We start from the raw sequence: 22,044 nt of genomic DNA, 5'->3' as shown, positions 1-22,044 counted from the left end.
AATTGGCCAGATAGCCCATGAGGGACAAAAATCTTTCGGTCCATGTGTAACTCCTCTCTGTGTGTGTAGGATGCTGTCAGCTGTGGCGTGTGAATCACAAACTTTTCCTCAGCATAAAAGAGATTGACATGTTGTTACAATGGAAAAAAGAAAGAAGATTTTTATGAAAAAAAATTGCCAATTTTATTATTTAGGACTTTTTCCTTTAAAAATAACCATCTTAGCATATTAAGCATCTTAAATTTTGCCTTTTAACTTTAAAAATCAGAAAAAATAAATAAAAACAGAACACAGAACACTTACCTATTGTGCCAGATCCTATAATGGAGTTGATAACATTGAAAACAGCAGTGGACTGACAAGATTTTCCATTATGCTCATCTTCAGAAACAAGGGTTTCTCTGTCATCTAGCTCTCTCTATTTTGATAGATAGAATGGCGATTAAACAAGAATTTACTAGCTCCAAAAACTTGAAAGTGTCAGACCAATATGCAATGCAAGATTCTAATATGATAGTAATAAGTAATGTCGATAGCAATAATAAAGTAATGATAAGGAGAATAACATTAGTAATTCAGTGGAGCTTTGGAAACAAACCCCATCCTATATTTCCAGATCACAGCCACCCCAATTGCTGCATGCAATCCGAGTTCCAAATCTATGGGATGTCAGTAGTGTGATTTTGCGAAAATAAAAGAGACTATTGAAAAGTGCTTATCAAGTAAATGAAAGTTAGAGTAAGTCTGCTTATGACAACCTTTTTCTCCCATAGAATTTTCTGCAGTGCTAAACTAAGTTTAGATGAAGGTAGCTGACCTATTGCAAGATGAATCAAACTTGAGAGGAACTGGCTTGAAAGCCTGCCCAAGCTGCTAATTTTACCTGTGGTAGGATGATGTCCTGCTGCCCCTGATAGCCCATGGCTGAGGATGGTCCTGGGAAAGGGGCTGGACACCCAGCTGACGCCTGGCCAGCCTGTTCACTCGCACACACCGGAGGCAGGCAGCCTGAGCTGGAGGGAGCCGGTTCCGCAGGCTGCCTGTCTCCACCTTCCCTAGGGGCTGCAGCTCTCCTCTCTGAATTCAGGCTTTTTTTCTATGGAAATTTGCAGAGTCAAATGCAGGCTCCTCCTGATGTGGGATGCTGCAGAAAGTTTCTGACTGGGCAGCCCTCCCACCACCATTTCTACACTCCCTTCCCTCCTCCAGGAATCACAGAGAGCTACTCTTCCTAAAGCTGCAAAGTACAACTTGTTCCACACACATGTCCCTGCTCAGATTTGTATAAAGAGTTCTGATGGCCTGGTTTTAGTCCGTTTCTGAATAGATAGCTCTTACGCTGGAGTGACGATGTCTAGCTAGGAACTCAGTAGCAAGAGCATCTTTTCTGTTAGTACTTTCTTCCCCCTACACTTCTAGGGCAGAGATGGCAGTTGAAAACTTAGGACTTTCATATTAAATGGAAATTAAAGAACTTGTAAGAAAATAAACAGAAAATAGGGCCGGGTATGGTGGCACACACTTGTAATCCCAGCATTTGGGAGGCTGAGATAGGAGGATCGCGGTTCATGGACAGCCTCAGCTACTAAGTGAGGCCTTTTGCAATTCACTGAGACCCTGTTTTAGAAATAAAAAGACTAAAAAATAGGGCTCAGAGGTAGGATTTCCCTGGGTTTCATCCCCAGTGCCAAAAAGAAAGAAAGAAAGAAAGAAAGAAAGAAAGAAAGAAAGAAAGAAAGAGAAGGAAGGAAAGAAAGAAAGAAAGAAAGAAAGAAAAGAAACAACAACAACAACAAAATAACAATAACAAACTCCAAAACTTTCCTGAGACTTTAAGGAAACTTTTATTGCCATGTATACTTTGATTAAATGCTTACCTTTTTTTTTTTTTTAAAGAGGACTTCAATACAGAAAAGGAAGATAGGTGGTTATTGAATTCAGATAATGAACCTTAAAAAAAAAAAAGAAAGGGGTACAGGGGATAGGAAAGGGAATACACTAGACTTACCTATAACTAGAAAGAAACTTAAATGACCTTCTGTTCACTTCTTTTATATTACAGATGATGGAACTGAGGTCGGAGAGCATTTAGTCACGAAAACAGACTACAGAAAGAAGTTTCAAGGTCAATGAGAGGGGTAATAAAATCTAAATGCTATCATGTAATTGAATAAGTTCTTTTTACAGACATTTATTTAAAATTATGAAAAAATTAAAAACATGAAAAACAAATGAGTTATAAAATAAAGCCCACACTCTCTGTCACCCAATTACCAAATATTAACACTTTTTCATATTTATCCGAATTTTAAAAGTAAGCATTTAATGTCCCAATGGAAAGCCTACCGACCTCCCCCATTTCTTTCCCCTCTCCATCATTCCCGGAATCACCCAGTTTACCAAGTGTGCATCTTTCCCACTCATGTTTAATAACTAATTCATTCACAGCAATAATGTCATAGTCATATAACATTGCAAATGGTATATGACATTGTAATCTTGTTTTCAATACTTACAAGGATCGTTCCTAATGTCGTTTTCTGCTGGTGGACTCAATATGCTGCTTTCTAGATGCATGATTATATACACACATGATTATATGCACACACGATTATATACACACACATATATATGCATATATATACATGTATATATGTATATATACGCATATATATGTACATATACATATATATGTAGATATAATTTATTCCTCTTATCTGCCTAACAGTCCAGTTAGCCATCTACCGACTGAAATATATCACAAGGTATTTTCAAACTTCTCAAGTTTCTGGAGCATTTGACAGTTTCTCTAAAAGTAGGACTGTTAGGCATAGAATATCTTCAACTTCACTAAATAGTTCCAAGTTGTTCTACAAGTTGATAGCACCAATTATACTTCCAGCAGCAGAAAATTCCTCTTTTTCTGCATCAATGCCAGGATTTAGTCTGTTTCAAGTGTTGTTGTTTCTGTGGGTTTTAAAATGGAATATGGTTGTTATATGAATCTGCATTGTCTTAATTTATATTGAGGTATAGGATCTTTTCATAAAGTAATTAATTATTTTCATTGTCCTCTTCACAAATTTAGTTTTATACTTTGCACATTTGATATTGGTTAGTTTCTTATTGATTTCTTAGTCATTTACATATCTGTGGCACAAAGCCTATGTGAGTCATATGTAACTTTTCCCAGCTTTTCTTAAAATTATGCTCTCTTTTTGTCATGTGAAGTTTATAATTTTTGATGTACTCAAATGAAAAATCTCTATCCTGATACAAATAAATTAAGATAAAAATGATGACCCTATTTCACTGAATAAATGCAAAAATCTGAAATAAATTTTTATCAAATTGGTACCAATTATGTATGAAAAAAATTAACAACATCCTGACCAAATTTATTATATTCCAAATATAAAAGGAAGGTTTAATTTTTAAAACATCTATAAATAGAATTTACTACATTACCATATTATAAGAGACAACTATGTTGTTATCTTACTAGACGCAAGAAAAAAAGTTAATAATGTTGAGTTCATTGTTTAAAAACTATTTTTAAATTTGAAATAAAGCACAATATTCTAAGCAGATTAACTATAGCAAATATTTTCATTGTAAAGAAATTTTATAAGCATTATAATTTTATTCAGAAACGAAACAAAAATGTCTACAGTCATGACCTTTAGTTAACATGGTACAGGAGTTTTTAGCCTGAAGCAGTAAGAAAGGAAAATAAGAGAAGTAAAGATTAAAAAGGTATAAATAAAACTTATTGTTTCCAAATTATAGACTGTACAGAAAAGTTCAAAATAATCTAAGAGAAAGTATTAGACATAAAAAATGGTTTAGGGATAGGACTAGATATAAGATTAGCCTAAACAAGTATTAATTTCTTTACTGCTTCAGTGAAAAACTAGATAGAACTAAAACAGAATATGAGTCATAAACAATGTCAAATACTTAAGAATGCAACTAAGTATAAAGATGTGCATAGTTTCTTCAGAGAAAATTAAGACAATCAAAAGACATTAAGCCCTTCGGAACTTAGTGAGACCCTGTTTCAAAATAAAGAATAAAAAATAGGGCACAGGGTGTAGCTTGGAGGTCAAATGCCCCTGGGTTCCATCAGCAGACCTGCAAAAAAAAAAAAAAAAAAAAAAAAAAGACATTAAACAAGCCTAAATAAATACCATATTCATAGATAGAATAAATATTTTAAATATATGTTCTATCCAAGTTAATCTATTAATTACATATGATCACTTCTACCATATGCACTACAAATCTGAGACTATAAGTTAATTAATTAATTAATTAATATTTTGGTGGTACTTGGGATGGAACCCAGGGGCCTTCTACTTCTTATTTTTATATTTTATATATTAGACTTATTTATTTATTTATTTATTTATTTATTTATTTATTTATTGTGGTACTGGGGTTCCTGGAAGCCCTTCTACCTCCGGGCTACACTCCCAGACCTATTTTTTATATTTTTTATTTGGAAACAGGGTCTCTTAAAGCCAGAGCGGGGCTGGCTTCTAACCGGCTCCATCCTCCTGTCTCTGCCTCCCAAGCGCGGGGATTACAAGCGTGCGCCACCACGCCCGGCTTATTTTTATATTTTATTTGGAAACAGGGTCTCTTAAGCCAGCTGAAGCTGGCTTCGAACCTGCGCGATCTACCTGTCTCAGCCACCCAAGAATGCGCCACCACGCCGGGCTAGTTTATTAACTTAAATAACTTTTTCATCACTTCAAAAATATTGTTACTTAGTATAGTTTCAAAAATGCTATCTTCTTCATGAGAAAACCTGAAGAAGAAAGAAAAAGACACAGAGAATCATTAACAATCCTCCCATGATGAGGTAAACACAGTTTATGTGTTAGAACCCAGCAGTTTAGTCAGATTATACAGTGCTTTGTTTGTTGGGTAAGTGCATATTCACATTAAAAGGAGAGAAAGAGAGAAAAAGAACAAAGGAAAAAAAAAACAGTTTTATTGAGTCTGTCTTAGCTCCAGAGAGAGGTCAAGGCAAGCAGACTTTTAGAAATATAGAGGGCTCTGAGTCTTTTGCAGGATTGTATGAATATGTGGAAAGTATATTATACCCACATAGGAATATTACTTTTCTTCATTATTTGGTTACAGTCCAGGCTACTTGACTTTTTTTTTTTTTTTTTTTTTTGGTACTGGGGTTCCTGGAAGCCCTTCTACCTCCGGGCTACACTCCCAGACCTATTTTTTATATATATTTTTTGAAACAGGGTCTCTTATGCCAGTGCGTCTGGCTTCGAACCTGCGCTATCCTCCTGTCTCTGCCTCCCAAACGTGGGGATTACACGCATGTGCCACCACGCCCGGGCCAGACTACTTGACTTTTAAGGGCAACTAGCTTTCTTAAAAATAATCAAAGAAGTGCCGGGCATGGAGGCGCAGGCTTGTAGTCCCTGCGCTTGGGAGGTGGAGACAGGAGGATTGCGGTTCTTGGACAGCCTCAGCTACTTAGTGAGGCCCTCTGCAACTCTGTGAGACACTGTTTCAAAATAGAGAATAAAAAATAATAGGGTTTAGGGGCAAAACTCGAGGATAGAATGTCCCTGGGTTCCATTCCCAGTACTGCAAAAAATAATAAATTAAAAAAAATAAATAAAATAATCAAAGAAGGCTCTATCTGGGTAGGAGCCAGAATTTAGAAATCTCTACCGAATGGGTAATCTCATTCCTTTCTTGACCTTGTTAAGGTTGGAGTTGGTATGAAACCAAAGGCAGTAACTTTCAATACGTATTCCTGTGAACGAGCTTATTTACCCTCAATCTTGGAGAGGAGTTTGTAAGAGGATCACTTCTGTATCTTATAAAAAAATGGATACTTGATATTTTCCACAGTACTGGAGTATTGGTATAGTTGCTATAATAAATAGACTATGAATTAGAGTCTCGAAAATATGGACCTTTCTTTTTCTCTTTTTAAAACTTTCAAGAGGTAGAGACTCACAGGTTTTAAGTTTGGATCTTTGCTTGGATACTTAGAGCAAAATGATAAAAAAATGCATCCTTTTTCTTCATAGGTTAGTCTTCTAACAAAATCTTATAATATTTTTTATAATCTATAAATCTGATTAAATACTGTTTTAGTCTAATAGCAGTGTTATTATTCCAGCATTGAATAATTTTGATTTTTAAAATATTTAGATTTTTTACAAGCTTTCTGTAAATGTTTACTGCTGCTATACCTAAAAAAAAAAAAATTTGTTAGGTTCAGATTTATAAAGCAGAGGGAGTTTTGACTACTGCAGCAGAAACTGCTGTTTAGCTTTAACTATCCCTTCTCCCTTCTTCTACCATGAAAGAACCTCTGATTTTTGTCTAGACTGTGGCCACATAAAAGAGGACTGAAATTTGCATCCTTACTTGTAGCTGGTTGTTGTTCTGAGGCTAAGTCTGACCAAAAGGATGCAGATGGAATGTGTGTCCTTTCCCCTCCCTTCCTCTTGGATTAAACCCAGTGGCATTTTACCTCTGAGCTACGTTTCCAGCTCTTTTAAGTTTTGTTTTGAAGTAGGGTCTCACTAGGTTGCTGAGAGTCTTGCTACATTGCTGAGGCTGTCCTAGAACCTGCAATCTTCCTGTCTCAGCCTCAAAAGTACTGGGATTTCAGGTGTGAGCCACCATGCCTGGCTTCTTGTTATTCTTTCTTGCTGAAGTGCAGAGACATGATGGTTGAAGCTAGAGCTTTACTCTGATACAGGCACCTGTTGGAAACTTCATATTGAAGCTTAACCAGTAGCAAGATAGGAGTCTGGATCCCTAGTAGAGAGGCCAGATCTGGATGTTTCATGGTGATGTGGAAAGGAAATAAACATCAATTTTGATTACACCACTGCTATGGGGTTTTCCACCGATTGCAGATAAGCCTAACTTTTGCTAATATATATTATCTGGGTACCAAGACTATGATTCTAGCAGTCACATAGATTCATCCAATTTAGATATTTCTATACAGCAGCACCTAAAATGATTCTATAACTGAATTTCCTTTTGAAAGTAATAGAAGGCTCATTGTACTTCCTTAAAATTTGTATTAGTAGCCGGGCATGGTGGCGCATGCTTGTATTCCCCCGCGCTTGGGAGGCTGAGACAGGAGGATCGCACAGGTTCGAAGCCAGCCTCAGCTACTTAGTGAGGCTCTCAGCAACTTAATGAGACCCTGTTTCCAAATAAAGTATAAAATAGGTCTGGGAGGATAGCCCGGAGGTAGAAAGTCCCTGGGTTCCATCCTCAGTTCCACCAAAAAAAAAAAAAAAAAAAAAAATTCGTATTAGCAAATATATTTTTTACCAGTATATACATAAACAATAAACTAAATCACTGGATTATGATATTTTTAGTTTTACTTTACTAATAAATTGGTATGAAACCATGGCTTAAAGAGGTAAGTTAATACTTTCTCAGTGTGATCTGGATTTTTCTCTGGGTGTCCTGTGTTGATTAGATCCTTAAATAATTAGATATCAAGTCAGTGTTCTGTTCAGGTTTTGCTTTGGGATTTACAAAGAATTGTTTGTCCTTGATCATTAGCCTGAGGGCTGAGCCAGAAAACCTGCAGCTCTGACTCTAACTCGAATGGGTTCTCTGTGTCCTTGGCTCTCCTGCCTGGATTCTCTGCATATGGGATGGGGGATGCAATTGAAAAATCTGTGTTGGAAAAGTGTTTTTACTGAGAATCCAATCTAGAACTCAATCCTTTTTATTTCAGTGCGTAATATTTTATTTTTAAAATTTAAAATACTTTTATTGGCATTGTAATTATACATCGTAAGGAGGTTCAGCATCCTAAAAACACATGCACTCAAGATTAGGTGTGTTTTGCTGGGCATGATGGCACACATGCTTGTAATCCCCACGTTTGGGAGGCGGAGACAGGAGGATCGCGCTGGTTCGGAGCCAGCCTCGCTGGCTTAAGAGACCCTGTTTCCAAACAAAAAAATATATATAAAATAGGTCTGGGAGTGTAGCCCGGAGGTAAAAGGCCTTCCAGGAACCCCAGTACCACACACACAAAAAAAGATTAGGTGTGTTTTCCTCTGGATTCCACTCTGCTCCCTCCCATTCCTTATATGCAGTATTGGGACTGATGTTGGTAATTTAGTGTATGTACATAGCATTATTTGAACTGTTTCCTTCATTTAGTCTCCCCCCACCTCTCTTTTCTACCGGTTCAGTAGCGTTTATCCTCCTTGATCTGAAGTCATTCTGTTTCACAATTTCTCTCTAGCTTCCACATACGAAAGAAGAGATAATATTTAACTTTCCGAGTCTGGCTAATCTCGCTTAGCACAATACTTTCTAGTCCCATCTATTTTCCTGTACATGACATAATTTTGTTCTTTTTTATGGTTGACTAAAATTATGTTGTGTGTATATACCACAGTTTTGTAGTCCATTCATTTGTTGATGAGCACCTAAGCTGGTTCCGTAATGTGGCTATTGTGAATTGTACTGCTATAAACATGAATATGCATATAGCACTACAATATTCTGATTTCAATTCCTTTGGAAAGATACCCAGGAGTAGTACAACTGGATTATATGGTGGTTTCTTTGTAATATCATGAACATCTCCCAGGCCCCAGAAGTTGGAGGTGGGTGTCAGTTACAGAGTAGGCATCTCATGCCCACTATACGCAACATAATGTGAAGCAATAGGTGAGAAAAGTGAGATCTATTTTCAGATAATTCCACCCTGTATCAGTCATTAATAAAATAAAAAGTAAAAGAAAAGTCTAAGAAAGAGTCAAATTCAGATTTAGGAAAATGTACTAGAAATAAATTAAGCAAAGAAAATGATGACCCAAGCCATTTGTGTTGGTCACACCACACATGAATTATTATTTTTAGTTCTGGAAGACACAATTTATGAAAGTTAAGGATAAAATGGGATGTTGAAGAGGAGAATAAAGAAAGGATACTCTTGCTATATCCTTCATAGGATGCAATGCTCATCACTGCGTGATGCTCATAACGTTTTAAGTAGATGGAGAATATAAAATTTAGAGGATGGATGGTTACTCAACATCAAGAATGGCTTTATAACCTAATTGCTCAGAAATCATTGGGTGATAAATCACTTCAGTGATAAATTTCTACTGGAGATACCTAGGCATAACCACCTGGATTGTTTTGTAGCATGGTAGGAAATGATAAAGAATAGCAAGGTAGCCAGGTATGATGGTTCAAGCTTGTAATCACAGTACTTGAGAGGTTGAGACAAGAGGCTCATAGGTTCAAGACCAGCCTCAGAAACTTAGCGAGACTCTAAGCATCCCTAGAAAGACCTTGTTTTAAAATAAAAAATAAAAAGGGATAGGGGTGTAGGTTGGAGGTAGAAAACCCCTGGGTTTAATCCTCAGTACAAAAAAAAAATCAAATGTAAAACTGCTAGGTGTTCTCCTTTGCTCGGAAGTAACAGAAACCAACCGTCTTCAGCTTCCTTTGTAATTGGAATGGTGGTGATTGGAAGAATTTATTTACTGAATTTATATTTAGAAAAAATTGTTAATTTTCCAGGTTGCCCTGAAATCTGGATGTTTCTTTCCTCTGTCTGTCATGACCAGCATGATCTTTCCTCCTTAAACTTGGCTTCTCCCTTAGGCCTCCTCCATCAGTAGTCTACCAAGTAGTCACTGAATTCTCCGAGGCCAGTTCAAGGACATGAATCTGTCAGGCTTAGCTAAACCTACCCCGAGCACAACTATTTCAACTACACCTTCTCCCAGGAAGCTGTTGGCTGTCAAAAGTTATAGCTAGGAACATTAAACTTTTAAAGAATTTGAGTAGAGTGATTTATAAAAATTGGCCTCCACCAAAAGGATGTGAAGGGGAAACTTTTAAGATGTTCTCAGGAGCAGGATAAAGAAAAACTTGATGGATTAAAGTGAAACAGTAGCTTTAAAGTCCCTAGTAGACCCACATCAGTCAAATGGTCTCCAGATTAATTTTTATTATTTTTTGCAGGACTTTTTTTTTTAGTTTTATGTACAGAAAACCATGTACATTTAACTCAGTTTCATAACAAGTTATTTGCCTTTTCCAGCTTAGCAACAAGAGCCACAGAGTTTGGACCCAGGTCATTGTCTCCTTTGTGGCAGTGGACCTCATCACACCTGCTATTGTAGTTGATCCTGATGGCTTCCACCAGCTTATCCAGAGCTCCCACACTTTCCACGTCCACTCATATGAAGGCGATGGTGGTGCATATCTTCCTGTGTACTGGAAATCCCAGCCTGGCTTTCCCCTTGAACATGCAGTGAAGAACCCCATCTCAGGCAAACAGGAAGACACCCAGCTCAGAGGATTCCTTGCCATGTGCAGTCACCACCAGATGGGCCTTCCTGCTGTTACTCGATTCTGGTATTTTCTCCAAAAGCCAATTCAAATAATTGAGACTTACCCTTCTTCCTCTGGGAAGAAGCAAAAATAAATTTATTGATTTGCTACCAAATCAGAGAAACTAGTGAACTTAGGCGTTTGGGAACAAGCCCTAGATTCTCCCTGAACAAAGAAATCAAGTCTCTTTTAAGAGTTAGCTCTTTAGGTTCATGCTGGTGTCTTATCAGAAGGGATATAATTCATGTTTAAGTTTTGCTTAAGTCAGTTCTTATTCAGATCCACAAATGCCAGGTCCCCTTCTACCATTAAATGGAAAAGAACATATTATTTGTTATAACAGGATCTGAAGGAAAGGGGGAGGACAAAGGAGGAATAATACCAACTTTGAAATAGGTCATCTTTTAGATGGTAAAGTTAAAAATAGGCCCCACTACACTGTTCTCCGCCAATGTGGTGACAGCATTATAATCCCTGCTTGAAAAAAAGGTGGTTGGTTAGTGGGGATGTTCCCTTTGCCAGCAGCTTTCTCCTTAGACTGGGCAAAGAGTCACTGCTTCTGCTCTTTTTTTTTTTTGATTTGTATTTGTGGGCCAACTTAAGCTGGTGGGTAGCTGTTTGGTGAACTGGCTAATGGCTAGAGGTAATTTCAGCTGCTTATGGAAAAGAGCACTTTGCCATTTCAGCACATATAGAGGTGGCATTTGATTCAGATGGCAAAATCTTTTATGGATGTATGTCCTGCCCAATGTTAAAATTTATCTTAAGCCTTTTTTCAAATAGGTGATTTACCACCTTCTTGGCCACCTGCATCATCAGGACAGCAAGGCCTGGGCCACCTTCCATCTCACTCTCTTTCTTTTTTGGCATATTGGAGAGCTAGAAGAAAGAGAGAGCAATTAATTACTTCAATAGCCTTCTTGGACTAGGTTATCAGAAACAGCCTGGCAGCAGCCGCATTCCCACGCCCTTGCCTCTCGGGGACCTGCCCCAGATGTGTGGGAAGCTCGGGACAGCAAATCTCTTGCTGAATCTTTTCATGCATTGTACTGGACTGGCCTTAAATATTCCCACCACAAAAGCAGAAAAAAAAGGTAAGTAAATAATGTTAAACATATTAAAATAAAATGTAAATTACCTAAGGAAAGAAGCTATGAAGTTAAATATTGGACATGTAAAATAGTACGAAAACCATAAGGAAAGAGGAGAACAAAGGAAACCATAAAAAGATCATGTGCAAGTATTTTAAATTTTAATTGTAAAAATTAGCTAACTTTTTGGTGTGAAGTATATTCTACTAAAAAGACTATAAAATTTTACCCACGGATCTTTTTTTTGTGGAGAAAAATAAGAACAACCTAGTAAATTTAATACAAACTCCTCTGTACACACAAACATTGAATCCTAGTGGGCTATGAATATAAATTAGGTACACTTTTTCTTAAATAGCTGGTGGCGATCAGGACACTATGACTCCTCACTAATTAGATTACAGGGAAACACAAATGCATTTTTAAAAAATTTGCATTTTTAAAAATGTACCCAAGTTAAGCCAGTCATGGTGCCTCATGCCTGTAATTCTAGTAATTTAAGACCAGACTATGCAAACTAGCAAGACCCTGTTTCAAAAAAAAAAAATTAATTAAATAAGATAGGTCTGGGAGTGTAGCCTAGAAGTAGAATGCCCCTGGGTTCAAACCCTAGTACTAAATAAATAAAGTATTCAGAACTAAAATGTCCCGCTGCTACTGATGCTGTTAAATGGCAATTCCCACAGCCCCCACGACAACTGAGTAACAGGCTTTTAGGGGTCAATTCAGTACCAACACTTTCCAGGGAAGCAGGTGGGAGCCTGTGGCCAGGGCAGGAAGGACGAGGACTTGCTGGCTTCTTCTCTTCATGGACCCCACACACTCTCCTCATTGCTGTCACACTTAGCTTTGGGCAGCTCTAGCATTTGTGAATCTGAGAAAGGCTTCTCTTTCCAGATCATACTAGACTGGTGCCATTGAAACCAAGCAGCTTCTTCAAAGATGAAAACTTTCTCATTCATGGGTTAATTTCATGGGTGATGAAAAAAGCCCTTGGACGTCACCGGGGATCTCTCAACTCAAATTCCTGTCATTTTACTCAAGCTGGCTGAATACCTTAGAAGACCTTTGGAGATCGGGCTGTGCACATTTTAAGTGTGCATTTTGAGTTTTGGGAAAGGTGGATATACTTGTAACCATCTCACCAATGAGGATATAGACTCTTTCTATCACCCTAAGCAGTTTCTTTGTGTTTTACAATCAATATTCCTTTCCCTCTATGCATAGGAAACGATTATAATCTGCTTTCTACTATTATAGATCATTTTTTTTGTTATAACTTTTCATGCAGATGAGATCATATAGTAAATACTCATTTGTGTCTTGTTTCATTGATTTAGGATAATAATTTTAAGATTCATCTATATCAATTAGTTTATCATTACTTCAGTCATTTTCATTATTAAATAACCTTTCATTAAGTTGATATATCACAATTTGCTTATCAATTTGCTTATTTATTTTAGTCATTTCCAGCTTTCAGCTATGATGAATAAACCTGATGTGAACATTCATGTACAATTCTTTCTACAGTGGACCACTGTTTTCTCTTGTTCAAGACTTAGTGATATTATTGGGTAATATAGTAAATGTTATGTCTAGTTTTCTAAAATGCTACACCATTTACTCTCTCACCAGCAATGTATGAGTCTCCCTTCCACCTATCTCATATCTTTCCCAATATTTGATATTCACAGCTTTAAAATATCAGACAGTGGGTTGTACAGTGATATTAAATTTTAATTTTATTTTGCATTTCACTGATGACTTTTAATATTAGGCATAATATATCTTTTTTTTGCAGTACTGAGGATGGAACCCAGGGTCATTCTACCACCAAGCTATACCCCCAGCTCCATTTTTTAATTTAATTTAATTTTTTATTTTGAAACAGGGTGTCACTGAGTTGCAAAGGGCCTCACTAAGTAGCTGAGGATGTTTGTGCACCCGTATCCTGTCTCAGTCTCCCAAATGCTGGGATTACAAGCATGTACCACCACACCTGGCTATAATATATCTTCTTTTATGAGATATATCTTATTTTTCCAAACATAGTACATGCAGACCCTCAATGAGTATTTCTTGAACTTATACAAATCAAATATGGAAAATGTAGCTCATTAAAGTATTTATTTCTTGTCATTATGAGATTCTGTGCAAATTATCAAAGAGAAGAATTAAAGCTAATTCTGAAGAAAGTGTATATCAATGTGGCTCCGGGAAATTTGCCCAAGGTCACATAGGTATGGCATGCACAGACATCAGAAGCAGTGCTTTGTCATTCTCAACTTAATTCTCTTTATATTTTATTTGGGATAAATTTAAAACATTGATTTTTTTGTCATTTTATTGAATTTATGCGTTATTCAATTACTGATTTGCTGTGATTATCTCTTTCTATTCTTCATTACAAACTTTATCTCTTTTGTGTTAAAAACCTAACCACCCTCCAAATTTATTTTCCTTCATAAATGTATTCTAAGTTCCAGATACATAATTAACAATTGAATCTTACATGTTGGCTTTGGGAAACCTATGTATTAGGTAGCATCTTTGCTTCTCATATTATTATTTAAAAGCAATTGAGGGCTAACCAACTCAGAGGTAATTTTCCTAACGGAAGAAGTACTATTAGCCCAAGTCCTGTAATTGCATTTAGGTGTGACTCAGATGAGTCAGATGTGTGCTGTGCGCATCTAACTGGATGGAACACTCTATTGCTCAAACCAGTCCATCAGTACCATTTAATAGCTTTGTTAGATCAAGAAGCTAGCAACAAACAATTTTACAACAGTCCCTGGTTTTAAAACATGGAAATTCAGATAAAACTTGCCTGAAGCAAAATTCTACTTAAACAAGGAATTACAGGAAATAAAGCATCATAATATGGCTCATATATCAAAGACAGAAAACTCTTGCAGGCATCATTGATTTGGCCTTTTTGATTGAATTTTCTGAACCAAAAAACCTCTTTCCTTAATAGTACTTTTTTTTTTTTTTTTTTTTTGGTGGTACTGGGCTTCCTGGAAGCCCTTTTACCTCTGGGTTACACTCCCAGACCTATTTTATATTTTTTATTTGGAAACAGGGTCTCTTAAGGCAACGCTGGCTTTGAACCAGTGCGATCCTCCTGTCTCTGCCTCCCAAGCACAGGTATTACAAGCCTGCGCCACCACGCCCGGCCTTAATAGTATTTTTTTAAAGAGAAAAAAGAAGAGGAAGGTCTTACTTGGCCCTTGAGGCACACTTTAATTAGTATTCATTTCTTATTCATTTCTAACATGGTACATTACGTTGATATTATATTTCTCTCTCTCTCTCTGTCTCTCTTCTCACCCCCCCCGTGTGTGTGTGTGTGTGTATGCATGGTGCTAGGGATTGAACCCAGGGGCATTCTACCTCTGAGTTATACCCCAGACCTATCTTTTTAAATTTTTGAAGCAGGGTCTCTATAAGTTGCTAAGAGCTTTTCCAAGTTGCTAAGGCTGGCTTTGAATTTACAACTCTCCTGTTTCAGCCTCACAAGTACTGGGATTACAGGTGTATTACACCACACCTGGCTTGACATTGCATTTTTTGGTGTGTGGTACTGGGAGTGGAACCCAGAGGCTTTCTACCTCCAGGATATACTTCCAGATCTATTTTATATTTTATTTGGAAACAGGGTCTCACTAAGTAGCAGAGGGCCTCACTCTGTAGCTGAGGCTGGCTCTGAACCTGTGCGATCCTCCTGTCTCAGCCTCCCAAGCGCGGGGATTACAAGCATGCATCACCATGCCCAGAGACATTGCATTTTTAAGATTGAATTTTTCTTATTCTTAACTATTTGCTTTATATATATTATTTATGGCCTGAATTACACTGTATAATGAGATGTGATCTCTCAAATCACAGGATAGAATATGTGCTAATCATCTTCAGTAGTAATCAGTATTCATGATTCCTCCAAGATTCAGTATTTCATAGTTTAATCACAGTTCTTAACAACAGTCTTGCAATTTAGAGATAAAAGTAATGTCTAATTTTAGTATCCTTTAGTCATACAAATAGCTGTGGGACAAACTGTAAAAGAGGAAGATAAATGGGTGAGTCTTCAAATGTCCTGTTTTATATTAGTTGAAGAAAATTTCTTAAAATATTCCTGTTTCTCCCTACACTGATTAGAACCTTGTCTGAGGTGAAAGGAAAGTGAGGATTAAACAGCCACTTGATCTATGGTACCTATTTTTCTTGGTACAACTGTATTCTTACATAACTGACACTTTTTGCAGTGTGAGTTGCTAGTTATTGAATGGTCTTGTCAATTATCACATCCCAAAGAGGGAGCTAATATGATCCCCAATTTGGAAATGTTGAAAATGAAGATCTGTGGATACATGGAGAAGTGATCCAAGATTTCACAAAACATGCTTAGTTAGACTGGTGACCCTGGTTTGGGCATTTCTGAAATTCATGCTTTCTTCAGCATCATCATAAAAAATTTACTGCATATCTCAGGAAAGAAAAAAATTAACAGCTGGAAATCTACAAGAATTTTTTTTTACTTAAGATTTATGAAAGTCTTTAAAAATCCGTAAGTGTATAGTAGATTTTTACTTAATATGCTATGTATTTTTGAATGGAATAATTTTCAAATACTTGCCTTGTTTTTGAATAGTTAAAATTAGATTGTTAAAATGTATTTGATTTATGTCAATAACCTTTATATTTAATTGTACATTGTGTTAGGTCAGTAGTGTTTTGATATTATTTTAGATCATATACATATACATGTGTATTAGAATATTAAAGCTATCATATTGACTTTTTCTATGAGGTAAGATATGTGATTATTTTAGATATTAAAAATCTAAAGAGCAAATGAAGCCATAATACTCAATTTATAGATATTTGAGTAGTTTTTGGTACATGTAATTATTTATTTATTATTTTGGTACTGGGTATTGAACTCAGGGGATTTCCATCTTGAGCTACACTGCTAGCCTCTTTTTGTTTTTTATTTTAAAACAGGGTATCTCTGAACTGCTAAGGCTGGCCTCAAACCTATGATCCTACTGTTTCAGCCTCTCAAGTACTGGGATTACAGGTGTGTGCCACCATGACCAGGTACATGCAGTTATTTAAATATCTGGAATGGAAGTCAAACACCAGCTTCCTGAGAACATGCTTCTCCTTTTTATTTTTTCCAAAGCATTGCTATGTTTTCTAAGTTTTATTAAGTCCTGGAGAAGGGCTTTTCACTTTAGTTTGTATCAGTCATGAGTGAATACATTCTACAATTTGCTTAAAAATATTCTGAGAAAGTAGGGTAGTGAAAAGGGCTGTAATCCTCATAGACTTACTTCAGGTTGTGGGGTGTGTGTGTGTGTGTGTGTGTGTGTGTGTGTGAATAAAATAATAATACAGAATCTATTTTAAATCCTTTTGAAACAAGGTAGGTAGGTGTGAATAAATAATCCAAGTATCAACATATTTTGGAATTAAGGATAAAGAATTGATAAGGGTTTGATCTTTCTTTTAGGCCTGGGGAAACTGAAGTAATCTTATCCACACATGAGGAAAAAAAATTCCAAGCATTTACAAGACCTGGCTATAATTACACAGTTCATGGTGGTAACTGTTAGAATAAAGCTCAGCGAATTCATTTTTATATCACATGTTACCCATTAGCTTGGCATCCTTGGATTCTTTAAGATTACTGTCTAATGAATCAGTTATCTTTATTTGATTGACAAATTCCTTGCACAAAATGGAATGTTTCTTCTTTCATGATACTATATTTGTATGTTCTTGTAAATATTTTCTCTTCTAGTTGTTTAGAACAATAAAGATAAGAGAAGAATGATGTAGCAAATGTTAGCGTGATTCTATAAAGAATATTGGGACTCTTATTTATAGAAAGCTAGTTACACAATATATCTTAGGAAGTTCTTTTTTTTTTTGCGGGTTTGGGGATGGAACCCAGGGTACTTGACCTCTGAGCTACACCCCCTGCCCTATTTTTTATTCTTTCTTCTTTTTTCCTTCCTTCCTTCCTTCCTTCCTTCCTTCCTTCCTTCCTTCCTTTCCTTCCTTCCTTCCTTCCTTCCTTCCTTCCTTCTTTCTTTCTTTCTTTCTTTCTTTCTTTCTTTCTTTCTTTCATTTTTATTCTTTATTTTGAAACAGAGTCTCTCTAAGTTGCAGAGGGCCTCACTAAGTAGCTGAGGCTGTGAACTGCGATTCTCTGGTCTCAGCCTCCCAAATGCTGGGATTACAAGCGTGCACCACCACGTCCGGCTAAGTTCCTTTTAAAAATAAACAATGAACTCGGAAGTTCATATAAACTGGGAGTTTTGTGTTATACACTTAAATAATCTTAATACTACACAGTAGCTATTCTTCTGGTAAGGAGACAAAATATTGCAGACACCTGTCACAGATATAGTCTTAAATCTAATTATTGGTCAGAATAAGTTAGGTAATTGCCTTGGTAACAAATCATCCCCAAGTACCAGTGCAACAGACATGCAAAAAATGTCTACTTGCTCACACTTGACAGCTGAGACTTGTTCTCGTCTCCACTGTGGCTCATCAGGAGACATCTGTTTATCCTGCTCATGCAAAAATGAATCTGCCAGGGCAGCTCCACCTAGAAAATTACCAGTCACTGTGCTGGATGAAGGCAAAAGTGAGAGGTGTGTGGGTTTGTCATCATCAATAAAATGCCTTGACCCAGAAGTGGCTTGTCACATTTATTCATCACTTATTGGCTGGGAATAATAACCTAACTCCACCCACCACAAGGGAGGTAGAAACTACAATTCCACTATTTGGAGGCAGAGGAGGAAATATTTATGAAACAATGTTGCTTTCAAAATCATTGTGTAAAATTAAAATTTTCTTAAATAATTTTATGAGCCGGGTGTGGTGGTGCACGTTTGTAATCTCAGCATTCAGGAGGCTGAGACCAGAGGATTGTGGTTCGCAGACAGCCTCAGCTATTTAGCGAGGCCCTTCAGAATGCAGTGAGACCCTGTTTCAAAACTATAAAGACTAAAAAATAGGGATGGAGGTGTAGCTCGGAGGTACAATGCCCCTGGGTTCCATCCTCAGTACCGATTGCCACAATGCTATCAATAAGAACTACAGGATTATACTAAAAAAAAAAAAAAAAAAAAGAACTACTAGGGTTGAGTAGTATTTCATATAAATTATGTAGAGTGGGTGCAACTTGCTACTAGGGATGAGAAACAGAATGCTAAATAAAGATGGCATATTTGCTGTAACATGAAAATTTTTATCTTTTTATGTATAAAGGAATGAGATAAGAACTTAGATCATTTCTACTCAAAGAGTTGGTTACATGTTGTTGACAGTAGTTTGGGATACTTTTCAGACACCCAGGAACAAATTTATATAATGAAAGGTTGTGCACTGCAATGGCTCCGGGCTTGACTGGCAATATTCTGGATATCTTCAACCTTTTATTTAAATAATGTCACCAAAAAAAATCTGAAGCCCAAAGGGTTTCACTAAGAATCACTGAATTAAAAGTGGACTTATTAGTCAGGCATGGCAGCACACCTTTGTAATCCCACTACTTGAGAGGCTAAGACAGGAGGATAAAAGGTTCGAGCCTAGCCTCAGCTACTTTGTGAGGCCCTCTGAAACTTAGTGAGACCCTGTTTCAAAACAAAGAATAAAAAATAGGGCTGGGAGTGTAGCTGAGAGATAGAATGCCCCTGGGTTCAAACCCCAGAACTGCAAAAAAAAAAAAAAAAAAAAAAAAAGGACTTATTGATTGATTGATTGAAAAGAACAGGGTCTATCTTTTAATAAACAGAAAAGAAATAGGCTAAGTCCAGTGTCAGGAAGGCAAATCTTCCTAATATATTAATCTCTCTTTATAATACTATTAAATATTTTATTTCCCCTATTTTTCATTCCTTGTTTTTACTTATTTTCAACATCCTACTGGGTTTTTCACACAACTTAATTCAACAATGTAATAATATTAGTTAAAACTTATTCTTGAAAAAATTACCTTGACAAGTGCTAATTTCTTTTTTCTTCATCATTTTATTTTGAAAGAATTCAAAATTACATAAAGTATAAATAATAAAGCAATGAATGTCCACTTACCTTTTTACTTAGAGTTACTGTTTGCATTTTCCTATATTTCTCTTTTAATTTCTCCATATATTATATGTGTGCACATATGTATGCACAAAAGTATGTAAATTTATTTAAATATATAAATATATATGTATATATATGCATCTCTGCATATACAAACATATTATCTTTTTCCTAAAATTCAAACTGAACGTTTGATTGAATTCCTTCAGGTGTGACTACATTAATTCAATGCATGTTTTTAATGGATAAGGTAAGTAAATTAATGTTCAAATTTCATGTGATATGAGATTTCTGTTTATTTCCAAGATATCTTAGACTTATAATTTTGGACTAGACTTTCAGGTTCAGGCCCAATCTCATGTATTTATATGTAATTCTAGTTCATTTATTTTGAGCATGTTTTAGAAAAAAAATGCTCTAAACCCATATTTTATAATGCCTCTGTTGTCACAGCATTATTCACAATAGTGAAAAGGTGGCAGTGGCTCAAATGTCCATCAACAGATGAATTGATAAACGAAATGGTGCACTTGATGTGTTTACTAAGCCAAGAGGATCTGACATGCATATTGGAGAGGGGGGACTGAAAGAAAGAGTAATTACTGCCAGCCATTATTGGGAGGTCGAGACAGGAGGATTGCAGGTTTGAAGACAGCCTCAGCAAGTTGTGAGACTCTCATCAACCTAGTGAGACCCTGTTTCAAAAATAAAAATAAAGCCAGGCATGGTGGCAAACAGTTTGTAATCACAGTACTTGGAAGGCTGAGACAGGAAGATCGCAGGTTCATGGCCAGCCTCAGCTACTTCGTGAGGCCCTCCACAATTTAGTGAGACCCCGTTCCAAGACAAAGAGTTAAAAAATAAGGCTGGGGTGTAGCTCAGAGGTAGAATTGTTCCTGGGTTCAATCCCCAGGACTGCAATAAATAAACAAGGCTGAGGGTATAGCTCAGAGATTACTGCCCCTGGGTTCACCCTCTAGTACCAAAAAAAAAAAAAAAAAAAAAAAAGTAATAACTAAGAAAGAAAAAAAGAAAATTATACTGAGGCAAAGAATATTTAATTTCCTAGTTCAAAATGATCAATCAGGCAAAATCAATGTAATATAATTCATGTTTTCTGACAAACTTTAAGACAGGATAAACAGGTTAGGCAATTTGCTACCCAGAGGGAGGATGATCTGTACAATTTGCAATTAGATGTTCTCTAGGCAATTGGAGGTAATGGAATTCAGACTTAGTTAAGAGTTATGGTTTGAGAAATGAATTAGGTAGTCACTGGTATAAAAATGCTAACTGAGCCTGGCATGGTAGTGCATACCTGTAGTCCTAGTACTTGGGAAACTGAGGGTCACAGGTTCGAAGCCAGCCTCCGCAATGTAGAACAATCCTTAGCAACTTAGTGGGATCCTGTTTCGAAATAAAAAATAAAAAGGGCTGGGGGTATAGCTCAGTGGTAGGATGCCCCTGCATTCAATACCTAGGACTCTTCCCCCCACTACACACAAAGCTAACTGGAGCTAGACAGCAGGATCAGTGGGCCAAGAGAAAGTGGGCAGAGAGGTAAGGGGCTGAGGGCGGAATCTTACAAGAGGAAGAAGTGTTATTAAAGGAGATACAGAAGCCAGGAGAAAGATAGGAGGAGCCTGTCACAGTGGTTCTACCATGATGTGTCCTATTGTCATACATGGCTTAAAACTGGAGTTTTATGAACATGTGTTAAAATTTTCATTAGTAACTGTAACCATTTAAAACATACTGAAATGTTTTCTTAGATGCTTAGATGTCTACTAACCACAGATTAGTCTTGCGAGGAAGTCAGAGGCTGTTTTAGGGATAGGTATGCCTAGCCAAAACATGGAACGAACCGAGGTCTCTATCAACAGATGAATGGATTGCAAAATTATGGTAAATACACACAAAGGAATTCTATTCATCTATAAAGAACAAAATCATGTCATTCACAAGAAGATGGAAAGACCTGGAGAACATTATGTTAAGTGCGATCAGCCATGTACAGAAAGAGAAGTTATTATTTCTCTAATTATTACTTATTATTTCTCTAATAAGCCCAAGCTAGGGACTATTAGGAATACCAGAGGGAATCCAGATAATGGAGGGGAAACCTCAGCAAACCCAGAAAGGAAAGGTAGGGGAAGAAGAAGGCTGAGGTTTATTAATGGAAAAACTATATTCAAATATGTGTAAACATGTGAATATAACACTGGACACTCAGTATTGGGAGGAAGGAAAAGGGGAAGGGGGGGAGGGCACTGAGCACTGTGTGAGTATATGCCACTGTCAACGTGATCCTCATCATGATGTGAGATCCCACACACGCGCGCGCGCGCACACACACACACACACACACACACACACACAGAAATGGGTATGCCTCCACCATCTTGTACTCCTTTGAGATATATGACTACAATGCATCAATAAAAAA

The 22,044-nt window shown here is 36.7% G+C and overlaps 1 protein-coding gene across 1 annotated transcript in view; it reads right to left on the bottom strand.

The window, feature by feature from the left end:
* SLC38A11 (solute carrier family 38 member 11) overlaps positions 1 to 922 on the bottom strand; it is a gene marked incomplete at both ends in the record, with an annotated part of 36,702 nt that extends 35,780 nt beyond the window's left edge. The window contains 2 exons of the mRNA XM_080689386.1: positions 304 to 418; positions 884 to 922. Of these exons, the coding sequence (XP_080545512.1) occupies positions 304 to 418; positions 884 to 922 (154 nt within the window). The remainder of the gene's footprint in view (positions 1 to 303; positions 419 to 883) is intronic.
* Positions 923 to 22,044: the final 21,122 nt, after the last annotated feature.

Source organism: Muscardinus avellanarius (assembly GCF_963383645.1).
Source record: "Muscardinus avellanarius genome assembly, chromosome: 2".
In the NCBI taxonomy this organism is placed as follows: domain Eukaryota; kingdom Metazoa; phylum Chordata; class Mammalia; order Rodentia; family Gliridae; genus Muscardinus; species Muscardinus avellanarius.
This window is presented reverse-complemented; position numbering and strand designations above follow the sequence as displayed.